Source organism: Sipha flava, unplaced genomic scaffold (genome assembly GCF_003268045.1).
Source record: "Sipha flava isolate LNK unplaced genomic scaffold, YSA_version1 114_pilon_pilon, whole genome shotgun sequence".
Lineage (NCBI taxonomy): Eukaryota > Metazoa > Arthropoda > Insecta > Hemiptera > Aphididae > Sipha > Sipha flava.
In genome coordinates, this window is record NW_020271737.1 from 1,200,617 (window position 1) to 1,219,236 (window position 18,620).

Sequence of the window (18,620 nt, forward strand, 5' to 3'; positions counted from 1 at the left end):
TAATCTCTCCTATTAAAATAAATTATCTCTATGTGAAACAATTAATTTTTAATAAAATAATAATAAAATTAAATTAAAAATTATTAAATGGTTAACACTCGTAAATTAATGTATCAATAAATAATCAAATAGTCACGATTTTATTGACGTTTTATATATCTGACGATAAATTTTTGATTAAAAACCGGTAGAACATTACAATTACGATAATACACTCCAGGTTAAGTATTTATTTATATCTGTATATAAACTTTTTTTTTTATAAATATATTTATATATAAATTAAATACACTAAAATACAAAAGTGTAAAAAATAAATGAGGTATATTAATTTTTATGAAATCTAACGAACTCGTAACACGAATTGGCTATGGTTAGAATAATTTTATTTAAATTATTAAAATATTTCAGAATTCATGTTACATATACAGTTAATGATTTTTTAAAGGGAGTTACCGGTTACCATCAAACCAGTTAAAAATTGAAAATGTTTAGTATATTATGTTTAAAAAGTGCAAGTATATAAAAATAATCAAAGATAAGTATTTACATCAAATATACAAAATATACAAGTTCACAGTTTTGATTATTATTATTAGTATTATTATTAATAACTTAACTGTTGTTATTTTTGTCGTTACACAAATTTTGTGGCCAACGTTCCAACTTTATTATCTGATTATTATAGTTAAATTTTTTTACTTAAACGAATATATGTACATCTTTGATATCTTTAATCGGTTTATAAATAAATAATGCACATAAATAATTGGTGGATTGTGTTATAAAAATCATCTGAATATTTTTGAGGTCAAATAATTTTATAAAAGTTTTCAGATTTATCATGTAATAACTACTAGCTAAATATTTATACCGTAAGCATTTCAATACTAGGATATTGAAAAAAAAATTTTAATATAAGTTTTCTTAGAAATAATTTCCAGACATTAATTTATTTTATTTATTTCGTATGGCATGGATATCAAAGACATTAATGATTATACAACATGCTATTTTATATTATTTTAACATTTGAATTGGCAATTATTTCTTAATGGATTATGAGGGAATAAAAGTTATATACAACTCAATCCATTTTATTAAAATAGATTACCAATGGTTTTTTTTTTTCATTCGGTATTTTAACCCCATAATTTTTAAAATAATTTTGATGGCTACAAAGACATTTAACTTAAAGGTTTTATTTACATACGTCAAAACCATACAATACCTCTAAAATTTTTTTTGGAGAGTTAAATCTTTCCGAGGGCATGGTTTGCGTATACATTCTTAATCCACTTGTTTACTATAAAACTCAATTGTTAATCGGCACTGAAAAGGCCGCGATAAAGTATTAATTATGTTATTGTAATACGTGTTCAAGGAACAGTATTTGAATCGAAAGGCTAGAACGAACGAAGACGGTATAGAATGAAAAAAATGTTTTATTCAACAAACAAGTAAACGATATGGTTTTGCAACAATAGAGATTTTTCCCGCGGTACATCGCCCTCGTATTGTTGTGAAAACATACGACGCACATATTTTTTTACTATTTTCTTTTTTCTCCGATTTACAAAAAATAAACAAAACGAAAGCTGTCCCACGCGTTTCCAACGGGTCTAGTAGTGGTGGTAGCCGGACGGGTAGACGTTCTGGTGACCGTGATAGTAGTCGGCGGACGATGGCTGACCGTGGTAGTTGGGCGAACCGACTTTCTTGACGACCGCGTTGAACCCGTGCACGTCGTCCGCGGTGTACTCGACCACGCGGGTAGACCCGTCGGCTTCCAACAGGCTGTACGATCCCTTCACGTTGCCGTGTCCGTCGCTCGACTCGTGTTGGCTCTTCACGTCGTGCGTGTGCGGGTCGTGCACGCCGTACTCGAAGCTGTACGGGGCGGGCGCGTGCGCGTATTGGTCGTGTGCGTTGTAGCTGCTGTACTCGGGCGGATAGGCGAACACCATCATGTGACCGGCGACCAGCGCGGCGAATGCGATCAACTGAAAGAAAAACGTGTTGCGTTAAAATTGTATTGAAAATATGACTATACCTCATTGAGTAATAATCATAATTAATGTTTGATAATATTTCATAAACAATTATTAATATATTTTTAGTGTTCGGTATACTTTTAGTAGGGATGTATACATAAAAAGGGCGAAATTTCTTAATCGGTTAGGATGTAAGATACTCGATCAGATGAATGTTATCTGTATTTATCTTGTTAACTTGAGACCAATGTACGATTCTGGGCGAAAAAGATCAATTAGATCAGTTGACAGTTCTGAAGACGATTGATACAGCAATGAATCAAATTTCTTAACAAAGAAACAAGTCCGACAAGATGGAATCATGAGCGAAACAATGCATGTGCTTTAGACCAAAGGTGGCGAACCTTCTTTTGATTCAAGTGCCAAATTTTTCAACTATGGTTTTGTAAATCGTACACGTGCGCCCAAAGAAAATTATATTTTCTAAGAATAAAAATAAAATCACAGATTTATTACATTATTTCTATTAAATTTTAATCATTCTCAGTGAAACACAACAAATAATGGTTTCATCGATCAAAACCTTTCTTTCCTTCGATTTAATTTAATTCGTTTTGGGTTATAAACATAAGTTGACAAAAAATATGAAAGCATAAGGATTGTTGATAACCAACATTTTATAAATAGTATAATTTCTTTTCTTTTTTTTTTTTTGTAAAATTTTTAATAATTTCAATTTTTTGAGCGTGCCATTAAAATTTAGTCAACGTGCCATAGGTTCACCACTCCTACTTTAGACGAACATCGGGAAACGGTTTTTCGTTCGGCCGTCACTTAATCCGGCTGTTGACGAAATCTTAATATTTTCAACGATTTACTGTCGGTCGAATTCGCGGGAAAAAAATCATAGCATTACGCTTTAGCTGCCACTAGAAATCGGTGTTCATAAATGGCACATTTATAGATAAACGTTGAGAAATATGTGATATATTTGCTGGTTAAAAATAAAAAAAATAGTCAAGTTACCACTTGAGATTACTTAAATAATACTTGAGTGCAAATGCTTGTGATATTTCAACTCGATGAATAACTATTCGCAATAACGATTCGTAAAGTTGTATCTACGGTCTAATTTCATAAACTAACAGTCATATTCATATCCGTTTTTCTGCTTAGAACAATTAGAATGCAAACTATTTATTTAAATAGCAATGTTCTACTAATAAGTTAAGAATTGTTTTAATTTGACGTACCATTCTAAAGCTATCAACAGTTTTGTGTAAAAATAAAAAATAAGAATTTTTGTTTTTGCGAAAAAAATTATTGAGAAGATTTATTTTTATATTACTTTAAGTAAATTATCCGAACCAATATTGTAACTTTAGCCTATAATTTACAATTTTAATAATTATGTTAATAATAAATCTATTCGTTATAAATTGTGCGAATATAGTTACGTGCCGTTAAATTTAAATGAGAAGTTTGGAAAATACATTTGATTTTGAAGTACGAAAAATGTCGGCAAAGAAAAAAAAAGAAAAAGACATAAAAAAAAATGTAAAAAAATGTCTCACCTTTGTTGTCATTTTGAAGCTGTGTATAGAATATAAACTTTAATGAAATTAAATTGTAATTTGTGGTCACACAAGTAACGAAAACTACCGTTGAATGATTTATGAAAACATTGTTTCCAGTTTTTATACTATGTAAGTTCCTCTACTACATTTTTTTCACCTCGGTACATTGAATAATAATTATACATATGGATCAGTTACATCAGCTCATTAAAACAAAAAAAAAAAACTCTATGTATTTACGTATACGCCTGAAATCATCATATTCTTGTTCACAAAGTACATATTATATAATGAGATTTATATTTTTAATTACGCTTGTGTGTACTACGAAAAATGAGTTCACGAATCATAAGTTTATAGGTTCCGTAGTGCATGAGTTGTTAAGATGTTGGTTTTTGTTTTCAGTTGGACATACTTTTTGGGTTCCATTTTTTACAACAACTTTTTTTCTTTTTTTTTGATTGTTTCAAATGTTTTTAGCTTTTTTGTATGATCTCTGCATATTGATTTAAAATAACATTCAAACGTGACTCAAGATAGTTTTCCAATTCTTTAAAAGATACGAGGAAAATAACGAGTATGAACAAATACTTATTTAGAAAATAAGTAAAATGCATTTTTATTTGTTCATGTTACTCGCATTTTATATCAATTTCTTTAATTGGATATCGGCTGTGACACGTTATAATTTATAACTAAGAAAAATATATTTATGATTATTTGGTAAACATTTAAGTAACGTAATTATAGTCATATTGTCTTCACTAAAACATACCAAATTAATGGTTCATCGTTAAACACTTGACATTTTTTTTCTTTCGTAATAAAAATTATATTTTATTATTAAATAATTGACAGACGAATGAATATTCACATTTTGCATTTTATATTCGATTTAGATAAAAATTCGTTATTCTTATTAAACGTATAAGGAAGAATAAATATATATTTTTCTAATTAGTTGATTGATTTTTTATTTTAAAATATTTTGGTAAAAATGTACAAGCATAATTATAGTTCTACCTGAACTCTAAATAATTTGTATATGTTGTGTAGTGATATTTTTTTTTTTATATAATGAGTTCCTAACACCAAATAGTTATGTTATTATCTTGGAGTTATTATGTTGTTATTTTATATTTTATTCTATAAAAACCAGTACTGAATGCACATAAATTATCACTATTTATATAGTTGTATTCTTTAAGGATACAATTATAATTTTTTTAATTCTCTACATTCTTCTATTTTTTTTATTTTGTATCCAAATAATATTTTATAATCATCATGACTTGATGAATGTGTATCGTATATGCATGTTAATATATAATAGTACGATTTTGTCATTTAATTTTAAATACATTTTAAACGTTATACACAGGGGCGTATTTTCATGTTTTCCTCGTGTAAGTCGGTGGAAATTTGCCACTCTAACAACTAAAATAATATACTATACTAACTGAATTAGTATTTAATTACCAATTATAAAATATATACTTACCTAGTAAATATATATTATTATTTAATTAATATTCATTATTAATAAATATGCAACCGATATAAAATTTATATTTGATAATAGAAAACTCTATTGTTGAATGTGGTACTTAAATAAAAGTTATATAATTTATAATAATTAATATACATTATATATATTACTTTATACCTATATGGCTATGCATAAGTTATATACGATTTCTATTGCACACTGGGTCGATAACAGTGAACCGCCGTTATTAAAATAAACTTCTGTACAACAAACGCACTATGTTTTGATAAAATATTTTTTTTCAATTGTCAAACAAGAAAACTTTAAAAGGTTGATAAATAAAAAGATCCTAACGATAATTAGACTAAAAATGGTAGAATATTTAAACAGTATATTTATTTACTGAAGCTTTGTTCAGAATCATTTTACTAAAGAAATGAGTTATCGTTTCTTTAAAACTCAATACACCCATCAACAATATCTAGTCCGAGGACCGAAGGGACGAAGAACGAACTTACACCACAATCATCTCACTTTTTTATATAACGGTAATCTAATCTAATGGTATTCTTTCACTATCGTAATAGTTTATATTATATAAATATCGAAATATTTCGAATATTAGATTCATGCTGAAGCTTTATTATAGAAAAAAAAAATCAAGCATTGTGGTCGTACGTATTCCGAGGCAAATGTCAATCGTTATACGAAAGAAAGTAGCGTACCGAAATGTTTCATTGAATGAAACATTTAAATATTTTCTCATACCGAAATTATTCATTTGGAGTTGTAGTATTTTCATACGTCTAGCATTGTAATAACATACGACGAAATGCAGAATACGAGTAACGTTGCCTAATCGATTTTAAATTGATTAATTAATTCCACTCTTATACTCGTCGTCCCAAAACGCAATCTAAATATTCTCTAGAGCATATCGCGATAAACACACACAGATACGTTCACTTTGATAAAATTATTACTATTATTACGCTTCTCGACTTCAGTGGCGCGAGCTACTCCGCGTAATATTTTACGTCACGAGATTTAACAAGCAATACATTTCCCAATGCCGATATAGTGTTGAACACGATTCCGTAATGATAACCGACATTTCTGACCAAATAAACACACACTAGGACTATAGTAAACTCACGTGTGACTGGACAAAATAAATCGTCCGCTAAAATCCGTCGACAACGGAATATGTTTCAATTGCACCGATATGCGAAGAGATAAAAAGAATTGTTTTGCAATAGTTTTTCCAGAAAGCAAAAATAAAAAAATAATAAAATATTTAGAATTAACGGTGATTACTATTCTAACATGAAATAACCGAGACTTAAAAAAAAGTAAATGTTCGAGCGAAATAGTTAATAATAGCCTTAACGCAAAATTTTCAAAAGAAAAAAATAACCTTTATATTTCTAGTAAATCGACAACGGCTATTCATATAATGTGATACAATTCTGCACACAAGAGTTTTATTTCAAGTCATTATAATTATTTTTATATAATATAAATCAAACTGACGGTAAAATTAAAATAGGTTTAAAAAAGTCAGAGTTATGGGTGCACATAGCAGATTTAATTTTCACTTATTAACAGGCTATATTTCAATTGGAAAACGCTTTTTACCAATGACATGATTTGTTATACTTCAATGTTTTTTGTACAACCTATCTAAATTTATTAATTAATTTACTTAAAATATACTTAATGTTGTATTCATTGTTGAAAATTAATAAATAAAAATGCTAAGACTAAAAGTTAAAAAATTAAAAATTTGAAATAAAAATAAAATATATTGTGTTATATAAATTATATATTTTATATAATTTAAGTCCAACGCTTAGGTTTATATTTATTACGTAATAATGTAATCAAGTATATGCTAAATTACCACCGCCTTGTGACCGTATATTTAATAATTATTGTAATTTTTCACAAATTCAGTAATTTTAGAGCTATTTGTAGATTACATGAAAATAAAACAGGTATATTGTCAAAAACTGTCATATCTAATAATATTGTTATAAATCAATATCAGGACTTTAAGACAAAATAGGACGTTATTCGAATACAATTTTATTTAGAAAACATTTTATTCAAATAAATTTCAAACAACGTTATTTGAATAGTTTTCGTTCATTTTTTTTTTGGGTAAATATAGAGTACGTAATTTAAAACGGGTATATATTATAAATTACAAGCAATAGTTAGAATTTCATTTTAAATTATATGATATAAACCTTATTTTATTCGGGAAAATGTAAAATATTATATATAAAACAAATATAGATCAATAGAATAAAATGAAGTATTGGATATATTTTTTTAAATAATAATTTAATATGTTACGCATATATTCACGTGTTACGCATGTAGCACATACTTTATTTTTGTCCATTTTATATTTTATTTCAAAAAAACTTAGCATCTAAAATGGACATAGAGTTCGTCATTTCAGACACTTAAGTATTATCCTCAGTTTACTCTTGTATTTAAATTATTGAATCTTCGCTACGTATACTCAATAAATTCATATTGAAATAAATTTATATTTTAAATTAAATTAAACACCACTGTCACTCATTCATACCCTCGCTCATAGAACAACCAACACAGCAATACAACATAAGATAATCTTTAAAGTTTATGTAGTACAAAATATATTTGTTAAAACCTTAATATTTTTGTATAGAGCTCTATATTTGAACTTATAAAATGTATAATTATGTTTAATATGAAGTACAACATACTTACCTTTATAGTATAATACAGCGTTTCTTAAACTGTGTTCCGTAAAGCTTTAGTAATTTTTTAAAAAAAATTTGAGAAAATTACTTTAAAATTTCCAACTTAAGATTAGTAATGGTGAAAAAATGTATAAATTATAGAAAAAAAATCTTTGTATATTAAATAACAATGTATAAGCCATATGGAATAGTGTAAATTTATATTTAGTCTTATTAAAGTAATTATTATTAAAATATTATTATAGATATATGTATATAATTATTATTATTTTAATTTTTATTTTAACATATTTTTTGAATTAAATACCTTTAACACAATATTATTATATGATTATAATTTATTTACAAATAATCCTAAAAAAAAGCTAAAAAAAAAGGAAAGGTTCCACAATAAATGTGAACATCAAAAAGGGTTCCATTGATAAAACAAGTTTGAGAAACGCTGGTATAATATATATTATTATATACGATAATAGCCACATGTCTATATACTATAGTACTGAATATGGATTTTTTACTAGATACAATAATATAGTCTTCAATATTGATATAAATATAATTATCTTTTGTCAAACTCTGCTTTATGACTTACATTAGTTATAAATAACATACTATTAATTTCTTTGTTGTTACGTTTGGAAATTTGAGTTTCAATAAAATGTTACGGTAATTAAGTAGAACTACGATTGAGAATGTTCATTATCGTCGTTATCTTTTTGACTGTTAAAATTAATTTTTATAATTCCAACATTCCCAATCATATTGTTATTGAAATTATTATTTGGGACGCAAATAATTCGTCAATAAATGAGATGGTAAGTTGTGTCCAGGCATGTGAGACGAAACTTAGCTGCCGTGGTTTAGCAAATTCTTATCAACAATCTTACGGAACGCAAGCCGGGATCCCATGACTTGTGTATTTGACGAATATTTGGTATTCGTGGTGGGTAGAACACGATTGCGTACGTTTGTAGATTGGTAACAAAAAGGTGGGTAAAAAAAATAAATAAACACGATTGAGTATGAAATTATATGCAACGTTGTCAAATCTACTAATTTCAACGTATTGTATCTAAATATAAAATACATGTACAATTCTATAATAGTTTATAAAAAAGCATTAATAATAAAATAATAAATATAATGAGGATAACTAAATAAAAGAAAAGTGATTAATAAATAAATAAAATCGACAGCTTTTATTTGAATGAAATTATTATTAATAAATTATTTAAAAATGCTTAAATTTGCATTTCTTGACATCTATAACCTCTACTTTTACTGAAACTCGAAAATACCGTACAAAGTAAATAACGAAATTTCGTTATATCTGATATAGTTGATAACATTAACAATAAACATAGGTAATAAAAGCAATAATGTACAAAGTATTTACTAAATGTTTTAAGTTCTTTCGTATAAGCATGTAGTATACACCAATACTGGTATGAAATTGGCATCAACGTTCAAAACTTCGTACGCAATCGTGTAGTTAAAAAATCAGGTAAACCGTACGGAATCTTGTAGCTTAAAAATGTATCGCCGATAACGAACGTACGCAATCGTATTTTACCCTTCATGGATACTTGTCGAGTAGGGGGAATGGAGTACTTGTGCAAATATTCGGTATTCGTTATTCGCCACCTTTTCGCGGATTGTTGGCAAAAGTGACACGAGTCAAAGGGAATTTAATTACCAAAATTGATGTTCGTGAAATAGTAAATAGTATTCGTGGATATTCGTCAAATACACGAGTCATGGGATCCCACCTAAACAAGCAGCCTATTATACAGGTGATTGAATGATGTGACTTATTATCTATACATATTTTAGTTGATTTTTCAATTTTTTTTTTTTCTGAAAAGCGAAAAAATATATTTTCTTTTCATGGAACAACATTGAAATGTTTTGTTATAATTAAGTAATATACAAAGGACATTTCCTTCGCGCCCGCGCTTCGCTCCGCCCCATCATCATGTTACTACCGTCCGTTCGCTCGTCGGCTAAACAGTCATTAGCTATACGCATGTCAATATAATATCGACGTTAAACATTACGCGTGTATCGAAACGTAGTTTTAATTATTTATTATTGGTGCTGTTACGGAGTTCATATTTATATTGTATGTTACGGTGAAACGTTGTACACGTTGTACGTATTGTACGTTTAATTTTGATTATCCATTATCGGTGATATTACGAGGTATACGTATGGTTTTAGAAAGTAATAACACTTCTGCGATTAAAATGTACAAACGTGATTAACTTATAATCGCATTGCAGTTAAGGACAACAATAGTAATATAACATGGCGATTCATAGAACGTCTGATGGAATAATGTACCTGTCTGTGGTGACCTATTTTAATAACATAATAATGCAGATGTTATATGATGTACGTGTGATTTTAGGAAACATATCATTATAATTTAAAATGTATAAATGCGCCTAGCTTACAATCGTTTTCTGACTAATGGTTTAGAATGTATAAACACAGGTTTTTGAAATTTCAAATGTGATCAACCACTTGTAATCACTTTATATCTAATGACTACCTATGTATATAATTTATACTCGTCTCGTGAATATATAAGGCTGAAATATGCGACCACCTTTCATTCCTCTTATGACTTTTGTCTCGATCGAGACCTTAACCGGACCAAATCGATCATAAGAATATTGAGCGTGAAATTTTTGTTAGTTGTCATTATATTTATACTATCGTTTTTCGTACGATTTTATTTTTATTGGATCACACACCGATCAGCGCTTATATTATAACATTTGTGCCGAACAGCTGAACAATCGAAAATCGATTTGATGTCGCCTATTACAACAACTGCCACTTCTGAGAGTTCAGACCGAATTTAAACGTACCGAAAGATGATCAAGGTAAGAATTATTTTGAAAATTTTATCATAGCATTATCGCGGTTAGATTCTAAATATTTTTATTCGCGTTTCTAGGACTATCATTAAAACGTATACATTTCAAAAATAGTGTTAACAATATCCGTCAAAAGGTCAAACTAAATGTTATCAACACTACCGGCTTCGTCGAAATAAAACTGACGTTTGACAGTTAACTTTTTGGAATTAGTAAAATTAGAATTAATTATAAAACTATGCAAATGTTCTGCGAAAAATCCGATTGAATAGCCGTTACTAGTTTATGCGAGATTTATCGTGGTTGGTGGGCTTGCAGAAAAATAGTTATGACGGTAGACTATTATTTGCAAAAATAGCTTTACCATGTTCGACAGTCTGCGGAAAAAATTCAAATTTTGCGATCAAGAGGTTCTGTATAAGCACATGAATGTTTGCGGCACGCATAACCCGTTTTTATCATAGATGCCGGAGGATGGCGCTTATATCAAATTCGAAGTTTAGGGTAAAACTCATTACCACCCGTTTGTCGTGCATACAGATTTCGAGGAGCTATTGAAAAAATGTCAGGAGAATAAGGAGTGAATACTCATACTACAACCATCATCATATGAGTTGTGTGATTTATGTAAATTCGGCCGATTATATGCAGGATATGCACTAAAAAACACGAAACACCATTAAAAACCCAATATTTTTCGTGATCCAGAAGAACAATAATACTTAAATGATAGAAAGACGTTGTCAAAACTTTGAAGTTCGGAGTTTCTCGTCGACTTCGACATGTTGCTCATGTTTGAGAAAGGTATACTAAATATTAATAACAATAATAATAAACGTGTGTTATTAATCGTAAAATTTTAACATTAGAAGTAGAATGGCGCGGGCGAGCACGCATTACGGGAAGGCGAATAGTTGCAATACGCCGGATCCCAACTTCGAGGAGGCTGATTCATAGATTATGTATCAAGAATGTGAGTATGAATATTATTAGTCGGTATGTGTTCATCGCATATAAAATTATATATTAAATATTTTAATATATAAATAAATAAATATATAAATGCTTAGACTGGAGTATTATTATATTTGTAATGCACAATTGGTTCAAAATTAAAAAATTCATCATCAGGTATGTAGGTATACAAAATTAATTAAATCGGGACTGAATATGAAAAAATTAATAAAGGAATACATTTAGAAAAAATCAGCCTTTTTACATACAGATCATTTATTTTATTATTTTATTTCATTAAACATAATTACCACAACGAGGTCAATACTATTTATAATACAGCACATAAAAATAGTTTCAATTGAAATATTATTAAAAAAAAATCTACAAATATATACAGAAATAATAGAACAGGACTCACTGAATAACTTTGTAAACCGTTGTTGTATGAAATATGAAAATAATATATCAAACAAATTCGCTAAAATTCTAAATTATATTACTAAAAATGTAAAAGCAGTTTCATTGAAAATGCTTATATACATAAACTTAAATGTAATTGTAACACATTTAATACATAATAAATAGCATTTAATACATCATAGGTAGGATAAATATAAATTTTAAAATATTATATAAAGGATACAGTTCTGAAATAAAATTAAAAAAGACCGCCCCAAATTCAAATACTGTTAAATATATTTAAAGAATGACCATAGTATACATTTTGATATCAGTACTGATTTATAAATATTAAATATCCAAAATAATATTTACATTAATTCAGTTTTAGAGGAGTTAGGAGTTACACATATACAACGGAATAAAAAAAAAACAATTTTAATGATATTTTAAGTGTACAAACCGATTTTAAAAATAATATCTTATGCTAATACATTTTATATAATAATAAATTACAACCAAAGTATTTATATTTCTTAAAATATCTGCCTTATAAGAATAAACTTTTAAATAATCTCTATGTAAATCGATTATTTTTCTTAATCTATTCTTTTCTTTATTTTTTCATATTTAATTTCGATTTTATGGATTTTGTCATAGGTGTAAGCAAAGGGGTTAGGGTATGCCCTAAAGCCCCTGAAATATTAGTCTAAGAGTAAGGGCCCGCATTTTAACCGATGTTGCTCAAATTAAATTAAATTAAATTTATTCTAAAATATTTGATAAAAAAATAAATATTATGTTTCGTAATAAGAAAAAAAAAAAAAAAATGTTTTATATTTTCGTTCAAAAAATTATTATGATAATATAACAGCTACAATTTACTATAAAAATATAAATCATAAATTATTTGAACTACATTAGAAAATATATCTACGAGATTTAAGGAAAAAATATTCATCAATAAAATATAAAAGTTATATTTATTTAATCATTCATATGTTGTAATTTATTAAATATACTTTTTATACGTTTTGTTAAGATAAGGCCCAAAATTATTGTAAGTACCCTACACAATACAGGTCTATGCGGTCTATGGTCTTGGTATATACCTGATTATGAATTTTTAACGCGAAACCGGTTGTACATTACAAATATAATAATACTTCAGGCCAAATATTTATTTATGATTTATATATATATATATATATAAATAATATATATAAACCATTTATTTTTATATCCATTAATTTACGAATATAAACCATTCAATTATTTTTGTTTTATTTAATTACTTTATTATTTAAATATTTTAAAATGTTATAGATAATAACTTTTACGGGTGGGCGATGTCTCAGTTTATGCTGCACAGCGGCTTTAAATGGATCGAGTCGGCACTCGACGAGCTGGATAGTGTACGGAGTTAACATTAAATATTCGAAAATCGACACCAGTTCCAAATTGATCTTCCGTTTCTGCACGAGAACAGTGTGTCGTTCGAGTCTGAAGAAATGAAGTTAATGGAAGCTCTGGGATCTTGGAAGTATTTTTAATATTATTATTACTATTGTTATTAAATAATGGGTCTAGGCACGGGCATCTGAGTTCGACGTTAACAACGTCGACGTGCTTTTTTTTTTTTAAGTGTATTCAGCTGTGGTTTGGGCCCTGGGGCTGACATTTTAATGGGTCCTTTTGACGAAACATGCTTTACAAAGTTGTTCACTACCCTCGCAGAACGATACATGTTTTTTAAATTTTTCACAAATTGTCAATTTCTTTATAAAATTATAAAATTAATAGGTATATACAATTAATGTCTATAAAACTACTAATTTTAGTATGATAAAAAATGTGTATCGGCTTAAAGTTGTTCGGGCCCCCCTTCACTTGGGTACTCGAGAGGGCCCCGAGGTTACCACATCGGTTAGACCCCCTCCTTAATCCGGCCTTGGGTATACCTAATGCACATGGTAATATAGCATAGCATATATATGAATATATAAGGCTAAAATGTACTGGTAAATTTCACTACGCTTATGACTTTTCTCTCGATACCTTACCTTAAATAATATCTAAACTTTTACATACAATAATTTAAAACTAAGTTATTAACCACCACCATCTTATAAGTATATATTTTATACAATACTTCACATTAGTATGAAAAGAAGAGTTCTGGAACCCCCGCGCGCCACCCCGTCCCCATCGTCTGACCGATCACATAACCTATGTATATCTCCCCCCTCCTCACTATCGTCCGACCGATCACATAACCTATGTATATTCCCCCGCCCCTCATCGTCTGATCGATCACGTGACCTACGTATATTCCCCTGCCCCCTCATCACCCGATCGATCACTTGATCTACGTATATCCCCTCCCCGTCACCAGATCGATCACATAACCTATATATATCTCCCCCTATATATCATCTTCTCCGTGTGCAACTGTGAAAACCTACCGTAATCTTTCCTGACCACACGCCTTATCTACATCAACTCGACCCCCCACTCCCAATATCATACCCTCCGCTCCTTGCCGCACCTGGAATATATGACCATCCACGATATCTACGTCTTATCAATATTATTATTATTATCATTATTACTACTGCATTAGCCCGACCATGTGCGACCGCCATGTGTCACAATCGTATGTACACGTTTATGCCGCCGCCGCTGCAGTACTTAGCCCAACAATTATGCAATGCAATGCAATTCTGCCACTAATGAGCCACTACATGTATGTGTGATTTTAGAAATTTTAACGATTTTGTTTTGAAAAAATCATAAATGTGATTAACTTATACCCTACGAGTGTATTGATTAGCTATACATAGCGTGTTTGATGGAAATATTTATTTAATAATTAGTCGAAATACACGACTATACTTCACTCCGCTTCTAACTTTTGTCGTACATCTTAAACCGTACTGTATCAAATATTAGAGTTACCGTGAATTGTGTTATAATTTCGAGTCTTATTTTTCAATAAAGTGTCAGTGAGTGATATTTCAAAAAGACGTACAGTATTAATCAAGATGGTCGGTTCGATGGTTGATAACGCGGTCGTCGGCAAGAAGATAAAGCATGCAGCTCCTGCACTTAATAAGCTCATCAGTTCTTCATCATTCGTGATAGACTTTGATGCGTGCAAATTTTTGAACATAGGACTCGATTGTTCCAACGACTTCAACGTATTGCACATCATCGTGTGCAATCGAATCGACGTGTGCTACATGGCACAATCTTACGCCCGCGTGCCGAAACACCTTATCCGGGATAACAGTAATTTCATAGTATTGTTCAAACAGGACGAGACCAATTTGAAACACGCTTACTCGTAACACTATTCGGGCGATATGAAGTATTCGGATTTCAGAGAATTTTACACGACTCTTTGGGCCCATGGACAGTTCGATTTTATTGTTATAAGCAAGGACTGCGAACGAAATAACGGACGGTATAGACATGGGTTCGATACGTTTGTTGTTATATAAAACGACGTCTCCAGCGCATTGCAACAGTCAAAATCATGACTTCCGAAGATGTACTAATAGCCGAATTAGCCGAAGCAAAGGAGAATATCAGACGTAAATACTCGGCGTTGAAATACGGTGAGGCCGATGCTCGTGCCATTGTCGCGCAAACTTTGAAACCTATAATCGATCCGTTGGAAAAGGTAAGACCGATTACAAAGAGGACGAAGAGGAGCAGAACGTTGAAAACGAGACGGAATTTTCGAATAATCCAATTTCGGTGGACATCGAAAGCTGGTTTCGTTCGCAGGCCAAAGACCGAACGTAAGGTCCGAAAAAACTACCTAACGGCACTATTAAGTTGGGCGACAAAGAAATTAAATTCGTGGGGAACACGCTAGTTATCGGGGGCATCACACGCCTTCTTACACCGAAGCTCGTGAGTTTGCTGAGATCCAAACATCCATATCGATATACCACACAAGAATTGGAAACATATAAATCGATATTGGCTCAGACATCGGCGCACTTGACGTTAGACGGGACAAAAATTAAAACTGGAGGGGATAAATATAAAAATATTATTACCAAATTGTTTGTGTCCGACGGCGGTAAACTTTCTGTGAGGTTATAGAAACATAATTCTCTAGTCTATTGGAACGACCCGAATGAACTTGTCGACCGACTTCGACTTCTATTGGCAACACGGTCCGCGGGCAATACGGGGGTTTCGAACGAGATACTGTCCATTTACGAGGAATAACACGAAGCGGGGATAATAAGGAAAATTCCCGGCTATGTCCAAACGTGAGATCGCGTACGAGTTGCATAAAGCGGCAAGAAAAAATTATACCAGGCGTGTGGTCAACGTATACGGAAAAAACGATCTGTGGTAAGCCGATCTCGTGGAGATGATACCGTACGCCGGGGAAAACAAAAGTTTCAAGTACATATTGTGCGTCATCGACTGTTTTACGAAATTCGCCTAGGCACTAGTGTTAAAAACGAAAACCGGTACGGAAGTTGCAAAAGCTTTTGCACGGATATTACGCGATCGCTCGCCCTCGAAACTATTGCAGGTGGATAACGGCAAAGAATTTTATAATAAAACATTTGACACCCTAATGACAAAGTATACAATTAAAAAGTATTCAACGTTCACTACGACCAAAGCGTGTATCGTGGAACGGATCAACCTGACTCTGAAGGGGAAAATGTTCCGAGAGTTTACCACCAGAGGTTCGCACGAATGGGTCAGCATTCTGCCCGTGTTGATGCGCATGTACAATAATTCTAAACACAGGACTGTGGGAATGACGCCCACGCAAACGGACGAAACGCCCGCTTCGATTGTATTGCGTAATCAGCGAGGCGATATCCCGGGAAAAATATCTAAATATAAAGTAGGTATAAATAGTATACTATAAATTAGTAAATATAAATGTCTGTATAAGTATATGGAAAGGTGTTTTTACCAAAGGATATCTGGCCAACTGGTCCGCGGAAATATTCACTGTCGCCAGAGTAAATAAAACGTCGCCTGTAACGTATGGCCTGCGAGATTATACCGGCTCGCCGATTTTGGGCTGTTTTTATTCCGAGGAATTGTCGAAAACCATGTACCCAGACGATTACTTAGTCGAGAAAATTATCCAGATAAGGGGAAATCGTTTGTTCGTCAAGTGGTTGGGATTCGATGACTCGCACAGTAGCTGGATAAAAGCGAGTGATATGCGAGGATAACATCAGTATCGCTATGAACGTGTTTGGTGCAACTACGGATGGCAAGAGGAGAAAAGCCGTGATCAGAATCAAGGAAAACAACAAAATATTTACAATTTAGGTGGAAAAAATTCAGAAGAAGCAACAGGAGATTATCAAAACGCTTTTGGAAAAAGGAATCGACACCCAGGACCAGATAAACAGTATTAGAACATTGTGCGACGGGCTTCAATCCTGATTTGCCAACCCTTTCGCACAGCATCTGATCGAGACCGCGGATCGATCGAAATCGATAAATAACATAATTTCCAAACTATTAAGTGGTGTGAATTCGCTCGAAGCATATATAAAAGATACAGCATAATACGTAAAACTATTACGATGGCCATTGTGGATGTTCAGTGCGTTCTCGGCGTGCATAGAAGATATTTTGTAAAAGAAATGTCCGTAGTGGTCACGGAAAGGTGGACCAGTCAACATTGGATATTCAAACATACGTCTATTGTTCAAGACGAGAAATCGCAAAGGGCCAACCGATGGCTGAAGCGGTACTTTCATGGGTTTTCTCTAGAGCACGGAGACGTTGGAGTACGGTGAAATCAATCGGATTTTGAACTCGATGAAATTCGACCATATGTACGTGAAGGGATTGCAGAAACAACAGATGTCTCAAGAGTTCGTGCCACACATCGAGGTCATCAATTTACAAGAACTAGGATGCCCGCGGCTCAACCAAATGCAGTCCGACGACATTTTACCTCGGTGTATTTTCCACAAAGATATGAATTCAAAACAATGTACATTCTACAACATTTACGCATTACGCAAATGGTTTATTACACATAAGACTTGTATGTATTGTACCAATGTTTATTTTTTTTCCACAACTCTATAAAAAAAATAAAGACGAAATACCAAATATTACTACTGTGTATTATTTATATTATTATTACATATATATATATATATATATATATATATATGTACTCCGGGATAAGACGAGTCGAGTTCTCGGTACTTTAAGGAGACAGGGAGAACTATTGTTTTACCTTAGAGGTTAGCCGTTAAATAAATAAATATAGAATGATTAACAGTTTGTATGTATGAAGAGAAAATATATTTATTTCGAGAATTCCACATTAAAGGCACGGCCTAGTTTCCCTTTATATATCAGCTGTAGATGGTCTTCCACCGGCCGCTGATTGTACGATGTGATCACATCCGCACTCATTTTGTTCATCTTGGGCAGGAATACATCAATGTGACCATTATCCCCCATCCTCGAGCGTGCACACAACCGCGGGTCCGAATTTTGTAGCGACCTCCGCAAATTTTACTATATTATACTTCTCGCCC

The 18,620-nt window shown here is 31.2% G+C and overlaps 1 protein-coding gene and 1 long non-coding RNA gene across 2 annotated transcripts; one reads left to right on the forward strand and one right to left on the reverse strand.

Moving 5' to 3' along the window:
• Window positions 1-1,555: 1,555 nt before the first annotated feature.
• On the reverse strand, window positions 1,556-3,673 carry LOC112690435 (cuticle protein 7-like). Its single transcript, XM_025564450.1, has 2 exons — window positions 3,569-3,673; window positions 1,556-2,003 (listed from the first exon to the last, which is right to left on the reverse strand). The coding sequence occupies exons 1-2, from the start codon at window positions 3,578-3,580 to the stop codon at window positions 1,623-1,625; spliced, it is 393 nt and encodes a 130-aa protein (XP_025420235.1). The 5' UTR covers window positions 3,581-3,673; the 3' UTR covers window positions 1,556-1,622.
• A 6,781-nt stretch (window positions 3,674-10,454) lies between these two features.
• On the forward strand, window positions 10,455-18,386 carry LOC112690540. Its single transcript, XR_003149222.1, has 4 exons — window positions 10,455-10,710; window positions 10,785-11,508; window positions 11,574-11,677; window positions 13,387-18,386. It is a non-coding gene; the product is annotated as an uncharacterized LOC112690540 (long non-coding RNA).
• Window positions 18,387-18,620: the final 234 nt, after the last annotated feature.